This window comes from Pogoniulus pusillus, chromosome 15 (genome assembly GCF_015220805.1).
Source record: "Pogoniulus pusillus isolate bPogPus1 chromosome 15, bPogPus1.pri, whole genome shotgun sequence".
Classification (NCBI taxonomy): domain Eukaryota; kingdom Metazoa; phylum Chordata; class Aves; order Piciformes; family Lybiidae; genus Pogoniulus; species Pogoniulus pusillus.
This window is the reverse complement of record NC_087278.1, coordinates 23961600-23971011: the sequence shown is the minus strand read 5'-3', so window position 1 is coordinate 23971011 and position 9412 is coordinate 23961600. Positions and strand designations below refer to the sequence as shown.

The window sequence follows — 9412 nt, the reverse complement described above, 5'->3', positions numbered from 1 at the left end:
TAAGGACTAGATAACATTGTGTTAGTTTTATACATGTTCATGAATGTTCTTTTACATTGTCTAAGCACTACTCCTAACCCCCTTATCCCCCACCCCTGAGTCCATTTGAGCAAAGCTACAGCTGATCTTCTTTACAAGATCAACTCTCCTCCTTGTCTTTTCTTTGGACATCAATCAGAGGGGCCTCCTAGATCCTCCCAGCTTTGCTGCAGCACCGTTATCTTCAGTCAAGGACACCCTGGGCAACTCCTACCACCACCAGCTACCTTGTTATTTTACTGATTAAGTCCTATGACTACTTTATTGTGCAAAAGCCAAATCTCCATATATCACACTCAAGACCTGACTGGCCCTGTGCCCACCTGGAAGGGAGTGATACCTCCTGTCGGGGGTATCACTCTGTGTAGGCCAGCAGCCAGGGAAAGGTGCAAGTGAGGAAATTTTGGCTCCTTGTTCAGCCACAGGCAAGTCACAGTTTCTGCCTGGTGAAAAAGCACTTTATGACCTCTGAAGAAGCACCACTGCTTGTAGGTTATCAGGTGCTTTATCTGCAGCAGAGCTATGCCCTACTGAGGGATAACAAAATATTATTCCAGTGGAAGACCTCATCCTCCAGTCCACACTGGAGAGGGTTTGGGGAAGAAAGAAGTTAAATAGGCCTTGAGAGCAGCAGACATATTAATGGAACAGATGAAGCCAAGGGGATGAGAAATATAAGAGGAGAAAATGGAAGTTCAGCTTGTCTGAGGTACAGATCCAGCACTGGAACACTGGCTGGATGGCCTCTGAGTGGCCAGTACCTTCACTGACTGCTGTGGTTTGGCTGGATGGCCTCTGAGTGGCAGTACCTTCACTAACTGCTGTGGTTTGGCTGGATGGCCTCTCAGTGGCAGTGCCTTCACTGACTGCTGTGCTTTGGCTGGATGGCCTCTCAGTGGCAGTACCTTCACTAACCGCTGTGCTTTGGCTGGATGGCCTCTCAGTGGCAGTGCCTTCACTAACTGCTGTGGTTTGGCTGGATGGCCTCTCAGTGGCAGTGCCTTCACTGACTGCTGTGGTTTGGCTGGATGGCCTCTCAGTGGCAGTACCTTCACTAACTGCTGTGGTTTGGCTGGATGGCCTCTCAGTGGCACTACCTTCACTGACTGCTGTGGTTTGGCTGGATGGCCTCTCAGTGGCAGTACCTTCACTAACCGCTGTGCTTTGGCTGGATGGCCTCTCAGTGGCAGTGCCTTCACTAACTGCTGTGGTTTGGCTGGATGGCCTCTCAGTGGCAGTGCCTTCACTGACTGCTGTGGTTTGGCTGGATGGCCTCTCAGTGGCAGTGCCTTCACTGACTGCTGTGGTTTGGCTGGATGGCCTCTCAGTGGCAGTGCCTTCACTGACTGCTGTGGTTTGGCTGGGTGGCCTCTCAGTGGCAGTGCCTTCACTGACTGCTGTGCTTTGGCTGGATGGCCTCTCAGTGGCACTACCTTCACTGACTGCTGTGCTTTGGCTGGGTGGCCTCTCAGCGGCAGTACCTTCACTGACTGCTGTGCTTTGGCTGGATGGCCTCTCAGTGGCAGTACCTTCACTGACTGCTGTGCTTTGGCTGGATGGCCTCTCAGTGGCAGTACCTTCACTGACTGCTGTGGTGTTGAAGCCTCTGGGAAGCTTTGGTTAGGCCACACCAGATTTGACAGTGATCAAAACCCAGCTGCTTTTCACCGATGCCCAGTTTGGTGTTGCTATTACTGGTTTTGCTGTCTGATGTTTTCAATCACAATTTCAAACACAGCTGGCTGACATGGCCTCGAGCCTTTGCAGTGAAGCAGGAGCTGCGCCAGCACACCGAGCTGCGCCAGCACACCGAGCTGCGCCAGCACACCGAGCTGCGCAAGCACACGGAGCTGCTCAAGCACACGGAGCTGGGCAAGCACACGGAGCTGGGCAAGCACACGGAGCTGCGCCAGCACACCGAGCTGCGCCAGCACACGGAGCTGCTCCGCGATCCAGATTTAGAGAGGGGCAAGCCCAGAGAGCTGCCCCGAAGCGCTGCGGTTCGGGGCATGAAAAAAAAACCCAAAGCCCAAACACCAGCGAACACCTGCAGCGCGAACCAGCCGGGCCCACGCCCCGCCGGCACTGCCGCTGGAACCTGCTCCCCTCGGCGCGGCTCAGCCCGGCCCGGCCCTGCCCCCGCGCAGCGCGGCGGGGCGGAGCGAAGCGCAGCGGCAGCGGCGGCCGCGCCGGCCGGGAGCAGGTAAGTGTGGGCTAGGAGCTTCCCACCCCCGGTCCCGCCCCGGCGGGGGGCGGTGCGGCCGGGTGGGGGTGGGTCGTCCGGGTGGCCCGGTACGTCCCGGCACGCCGTGGACCGGCCCGGCGCGGTGGCTGCCGGAGCGGCTCGACTCGAGTTGACTTGGACGGGCCCGGCCTACACGGGGCGCGACAGCCCCGGCAGCGGCGGTGGCCCCGGTGCGTGGCTTCCCCTTGCCGGCGCGCCGCCGGGGCTGGCTGTGTCCGTCGGGGTGTTACGGCCGCTTTTCGGAGGGATGCCCAGGGTGGGGTGACAAACCGGCTCGTTCCGCGGTGCGGGGGGTAACTGGTGGCTTCAGGGCTGGGTAACAGCTTTTGGCCTTGGTTTCGCCTGACTCCCTGCGCTGGGAAGCGTGGGGATGCTTTGAAAGGCACCTGCTGCTTCCAAACATACAAACCAACCGAAAAAGCTTACCATGCACAGGAATTGCTGTTGATCGGGCTGGGGTTTTGCGGTGGGTTTTGCTTGTGTCCCCTTCTCCAAGTTCCACTCGCCCACTGATTAGTAAGATGGGAAGGCCAGGAGTGTCACATGCAAGGACAGCAATCCTTATGCCTTCTGCTTAGTTTGGCATTTTGAGCACAGAGCTCTTGGCAGCCATTTCTCTGCTGACAATTAATTTTAAGAGGAATCATCATGAAAGGCAATGCAAAATACCTGCTACTGCATCTCAGCCCTGCTAATCTGCAGCAATTCATGGGGAAAAAAACAGCATTATGGAATTGTCTGACAAGATTGGTATTTAACTCGGTTCAGTTAACTTCATGTTTCCCTTAGGCAGATGAGAGCTATAGCTCTGCCTTCAAGAAGGAAGACATTCATTAATTGCATTCATTAATGTCACAGACTCTGCTGAATGGCATTCTTGAGTGTGGACAAATGCAAACGTTCAGCCATGTGTATTTGTTTATAATAAAAGTATAATGCCCTTAGCCAGCTATTTAATCAAAAACTTAGCTGGACTATCAAACAGCAAAGTGTAACTGCAGGGGAGTTCACAGCTTAACATTTAGTGACTGCCAGAACCTAAAGCAGAGGCCAGCACAACAAAAATGCCACCAAACACAGATGAACTTTTACTGAAGTTACAGACAAATATCACAACTTGAGGCTAGGCCAGCCACTAAACAAATGACAGCTTTTTCTCTCTCTCTTTCTCTTTCTCTTTCTCTTTCTCTTTCTCTTTCTCTTTCTCTTTCTCTCTCTCTCTCTCTCTCTCTCTTTCTCTCAAGGGAAAGGGAATAAGGGAGAGAGACTTGTGGGCTGGAAAAGAAACCAATCAAAATAGCTTTAAAGAAAGTGTGCTTGTGTCAATAAATGAGCTTCCATTCCCTTACTGTCATTTGGATCCAATCCTTAGTAGTAACTATAAACACCAAGCATTATCGCTTCTAGAAGCAGGCTCTGTTTGCAGAGCTATGCTGTTACCTTCAGAGAGTGCAATTACTTAGAAAAGGCTTAGCTGAAAAGTAAAATCACGGAGTAGAGAGTTGGTTCTATTTGAGCTCAAATCAGGACAACAAATAAAGAAAAGTGGAAGTAATCAAATATACAGTGTTAAGACTTGATTTTATTATCCTGTCTTTCCAGCTGTCCCTTTTTGAGTTCAACCCGACAGCTCTAGAAGGTGAAGATTCAGTGGAGTAACCTTAAATGAGATTAAATTTCTGTGTGCATATCTTCAAGGCAAAGAGAGGGAGCCATTAAAAGGCTGCATGTTTAGTTTTTAGCTCTATCAGCTGTCCTGCTAATTGGTAGTTTCTTGCTGGATGTGTTCATTGCAGTCTCCTGAGTGGGTATTATGACAGCTTCTTCTTTAAGTATCACTTCTTTCATGCTTCAAAGGTTTTTTGGGCAGGGACAAGGCACATTGACCTCCTCTTCCTAGAGCCCTGGTGGTGCATAGCCTTGATGTCACTGAGAAAACACTACTTACATGGCGTTGTTCTCCTTTCAGGAATTATCAACCATCACTATGCAAAACAACATCCTGCGAGTTTGATTCAAGCTTTCTGCCTCATCACCTGCTTTAGATACACTGTACTCTGAGCATTCCTGGGGAGACATGGCCTTCTGCACCTGGAAGTGGCTCCTTCTCTTGGGCAGGCAGAACACCTTTGCCAAGGCTTGGAGGAGCAGGAGGGGAGGTCCTTCTCTGCACTGGCAGCGCTGCTGTCATTGGGGCACTGGCAAGTCTCTGGACCCTGAGGTGAGAGCATTTTTGGAGGAGAACACAGAGGTCACCAGCAGTGGGCACCTCACGCCAGAGATACGACTGCGTCTTCTCACCCCTCGCTGCAGGTTCTGGAGGGAAAAACCTGACCTGTGGCCTTATGGGGATCCATTCTGGGCAATTTACTGGCCAGGAGGCCAAGCCCTCTCCAGGTACACAGCATGCAACCAAAGCAACCAAAGTTAGTAAGTCCAGTTTGCAGCAGTCCAGTGCCGGCACCAGGGGATAAATGACTCTTGGGTCATCAATATGATTAGATGGTCATTCTCTGCTTTATTTCCGTGTTACAGTGAGTTATATGCATACTTGGAAGAGGTGTGCACAGCTAACTTAGTTTAGGATTGGTACATGTGGAAAGTACAGATTGGTCCAGGATTACAGGCATGGTACAGATAGGGTGGCTTACAATAACAGTCTGCAGGGTCAGCCCCTGGGCTGGCTAACCCACCCCCCTTGCAGCTGCACATAGGGGGTGCCACCCAGCGCCTGGTATCTTAAGTCCAAGATGGACTCAAGGACACTTCTCAGCACGGGTGCTCATATTTATCATTTCATGTCCTGTTAGCAAAAGTCCCTCCACAGTCCAGAATGTCAGACCTGACTGCAGTAATTCTAGCAATGTGCATTTGCCTTGTATGAGAGCACATTATCCATACTCCTGTCCTTACACAGGAGAGGCACAGTATCTGCTGCTTGGCAGTGAAGTTCCAGCACCTGCTGTATATGGAATAACTTAATGTTCTTAAGCTGAAATGTGTTGTCTTCAGTGGTCATGTGTGTGTTGACAGCAGGGCTGAATTTGGATCTGTGGAAGTGTGTGCAGTTACTATCAAAAGTGAGGTGTTTTATCCTACCACTCACTGCCACTCCAAACAGGAAGATGCTGTTTTGTTTTAACACATTGGGGTTTTCGTAGCAGATAGACAGGACCATGGATCTGTATGGCCTGCTGAGAAAAGCAGGCTACTGCTGATGCACTTGGAGTGTTGGTTAGTCTGAATCACTCTCCATATTTAGGATTTCAGCAGCTTTATTGTCAGGCATTATTGTGGCAGTCTTTTAGTCACATCAGAGGACATTTTGGCTACTTACTGTCAAGACCCTCTGTGGCCTTTAAGTATCTGAAAGGGTCCTACAAAAAAGCTGGGGAGGCACTTTTTAGGTTCTCAGTGACAGGACTAGGGGGAATGGAGCAAAGCTGGAGAAGGGGAGATTCAGACTGGAAGAGAGGAGGAAGTTCTTCATCATGAGAGTGGTGAGAGCCTGGAATGAGTTGCCCAGGGAGGTGGTTGAGGGCCCATCCCTGGAGGTGTTTAAGGCCAGGCTGGATGAGGCTCTGGCCAACCTGATCTAGGGTAGGGTGTCCTTGCCCATGGCAGCGGGGTTGGAACTAGATGATCCTTGTTGTCCCTTCCAACCCTGACTGATTCTATGATTCTGTGACATTTTGGCTACTTGCTGTCAAAATAACTTTAAGGTTCCAGTTACTAGTTAAGAGTTCTTTTAGTCTGTAAAATTAAGTCTCTCGCAGCAGTTACAAGAGTTCTTGATTGTTACAGCAAAGAGCAAGCTGTCAGACATTCCTCACATAGATGAAAGGGAAGGATCTGAACTGGGGCTTTGCTGGTTTTCTGCAAGAAAGCATAAATAGGAAGGTGTTTTTGACCAGAGAGAAGGTGATTCTGACAGTTAAATGGCAAGTTGATTAGCCTGCCGTATGGATGAACTAGAATGAGCCTAAACATTGCATACTACTCCTGCAACATTGTGGTTACAGTGTAACAAAGCTGAGTGCCAGACCTCACTGGAGAAAGTGATTTTCACTAAAACTGGGCTGGTTTCACGCAATTGGATCGATAACCACATACTCAAAAGCACCAAGTTGTGCATGTCTAAGCCGTCTGATAGGACTTCTTGAGTATGTAGGACCAGAGGCGTGGTATGTCAGGTCCTCCTCATGTTTCCTGGGTTTCTGATGTAGTGTTTTGCATCTTCAGTCCTCATCTCAACCTTCTTAATCCTCACTTAATGGCTTGAAATGCTTTCCTTGAAGGTAGGGTCTCCCTGCTTGGTTCCTGAGAGTCTGCATACAGGTGTGCTGTGATCTAAATGTCATCAATACTGGACACACTTATTAGGCCTCTTCCTGCCATTCCTGCTGGGACTTCTAGGCCCAGATACTCCATTTGTTTGCCATTTACACCAATCTTAACATACAGTTCTCTGTGTGGGAACCCACCTGAAAAAGCTGTGCTTACCAGTAGCCTTGTGTGCCATCAGCCATCACTTTCCTTGTGGAATTCTTTCCTGTTTCCAAAGAAGTTACTGAAATTGGTGGCAGATTGATGGCACTTTGCAGTAACTTTTGTCATCTAGAGCCTCCTCCCTTGCAGAAGATTCAGTTTCAATTGTTGAAGCTCTGAAGGCTCAGTAATGGCTGTGTGATTAGCAGTGTTCAACAACCTCTGCTTGCCTTCTGTCAGTTTTTCTGTCTCCAGCCTAGACGCTTTTGCTTTCTGATTCCTCATGGCAGGAATCAGCAATTAAATGAAGTTACTCTTTCTCCTCAACTGCTGTTCTGTTCTCTTGTTGCTGCTCAGGAACAAGATTAAGCAAATGAGAAGTTTTTACATCTGTTTCTGCATGTCTCAGGAAAACACAAATTCCTCTTCTTTGAAGCAGTTGCATAAGCAGTATATAAGGGCCTTGGGTAGGCCTTGCCTTCAGAATGGTGCAGTACTCTGAATATATCTTCACATTTCATCAGTCAGATTGCCTTTAACTCTGACAAATTCTTAGCAACAGGTTACTTTCCTGTTTCTGATGCCAAGCATTTTAGTCACCTTGAGGTTTGTGTCCATGTATTAGATAAGCTTGTCTCAGAGAGGAGCTGATTGAATTAAAGAGGTGATTACTGAGCTGGATTTCTTTCTGTTTGGGGTGGGGAGGAGCAGTGAGATAGAAAAGTGATGGTTCTGGGTTTCTGCATTAGCAGAGCCAAATAAGGAGCTGTGTACCAAGTGCTCACGTGGAATAGTGCTTTAGGATACCATGATTCGTTACATGTATGATAAGAACTCTTACACAGTGTAAAGCTAAACTGAGACATTTACATAATCTTGGCCATGGCTTTAACACTTTTTCTTTTCAGGTATATTTTAGATAATCCATGTGTCGTTAAAGGACGATCAGTTCTGGATCTCGGAAGTGGATGTGGTGCTACAGCAATAGCTGCCGTCATGAGTGGTGCATCCCAAGTCCTTGCTAATGACATTGACCCTAGTAAGGCCCTTATTTTTTTATCTTTGTATTTTTTAAAGCACATTAAACATTGATTTTGCTCCATTTGGGGGCAACTCAGGCTCCAAAGAGTACTAAAAATGCTAAAAAGATGAATAAATTTTGCCAGTATTAGAGGCTGGATTGTACCACCCTCGCCTGCACTGTCTATCTCCATAGCTGCTTAGAATGAGAGGCAATGAAGTTTGTATCAAATGCTGTCAACACACAGAACTCCAAGCACAGATGGAAACTTGCCTTCTCTCTGCAGAACCATAGCATTTTCCTGCACTTCAGATGTTGAGTCCTTGGTTTTGCCTTTTTGACCCAGTCTTTGTTTTCCCATAACTGACTTAAGAATTCAGGTTATTAATAATTTAGTAAGCCATTGGCTAGGGAGGAAGATTAAGGCAGTTGGATATTCTGGTTTGACTCTCTGATTAGTTTCCATTGGTATTCATTCTAGGAACAGTTCTTTCCTATGTCATGGTGCAGTAAGGATAAAATTCCATCACTTCATGACAGATTTTGACCCATGAAAACTGTGGGAATCCCTACACAGGGTAAAAGAAAATTAAGAAAGTACATGGAAAGAGGTGTCAAGGAAATTTGTCAGGAGGCTGAAAGGCAGAATCCTAAAATGTAACTTTCATTTGACTCTGAAATTCTTCAGTTGCAGGAGTGGCAATGATCTTGAACTGTGAACTGAACCACCTGACTCCCTTCCCCATCACCATTAAGAACATCATTAATTCAGAGGCTTGCAACTGGGACCTCATTGTCCTAGGAGACATGTTTTATGATGAACAACTTGCTGATGGTCTGCATCACTGGCTGAGGAAATGCATCAGGATACAGCAAACAGAAGTGCTGATTGGTGACCCTGGCAGGCATCAGTTTTTAAGCCACAGAATTCACAGCCAATTACACAAAGTCATAGAATATTCCCTTCCTGAGTACACTAGACAAGAAAACAATGGATTAACATCAAGTATTGTCTGGAGTTATCAGCCCTCAAATAGTTCAGAAAGCTGTTGAAGCTGGTTTCCTAATGAACTTTTTGTCCCTTGGTTAGCTTTTTTTTCCCCTAAGTGTTTAAAATGAAAATAGGAATTAAACATGGAGATTATCTGCCAGTGTAAAGTAATTACTGTACCTTCGTTGTACTGATTTCAGTCATTTGAGGTATAAACCACATGCGAACTGTATTCAGAGGAGCCTGCACTGAAGTGCAAATGTAAAGACAAGTTACATGTCAGAGTTTGCATGCTTGATGTTTTTTCATGTGTACATTTGTGTCTTGCTCCCCGACACTCTTGTGAAATGCTTTGGATGTCCAGCACACTGCTTTGGGGAGAAGGTGGTGGCTGAAAGATTATTGTACTGCTTTCACAGACTGTTGCAGCTTACCTATGGAGAAAATGGTTGTTGTCCTTCATAAAACTCTCAGCTAGATTATTAGCTTATACTATGTTCAACTTGAAGTGCCTTGCTCTTTTTTTGGATATCTCTTCTGAAAGTCAAATTAATTTAAATCTTCCCCTCTGTAATAAAAACTCACTCTTCCTTGAAGCTGCTAGAGTGGTTATTTAGGAGTTGCACAT

The 9412-nt window shown here is 47.4% G+C and overlaps 1 protein-coding gene across 2 annotated transcripts; it reads left to right on the top strand.

The window, feature by feature from the left end:
- The first annotated feature begins 1947 nt into the window (after positions 1-1947).
- Positions 1948-9380, top strand: ETFBKMT (electron transfer flavoprotein subunit beta lysine methyltransferase). 2 transcript variants are annotated; one of them, XM_064155785.1, is made up of 4 exons: positions 1948-2242; positions 4254-4681; positions 7681-7811; positions 8482-9380. In XM_064155785.1, the coding sequence occupies exons 2-4, from the start codon at positions 4362-4364 to the stop codon at positions 8844-8846; spliced, it is 816 nt and encodes a 271-aa protein (XP_064011855.1). In that variant the 5' UTR covers positions 1948-2242; positions 4254-4361; the 3' UTR covers positions 8847-9380. The 2 variants fall into 2 exon arrangements, with proteins under 2 accessions (XP_064011855.1, XP_064011856.1); XM_064155786.1 differs by lacking the exon at positions 1948-2242 and adding an exon at positions 2340-2454.
- The last annotated feature ends 32 nt before the right edge of the window (positions 9381-9412 follow it).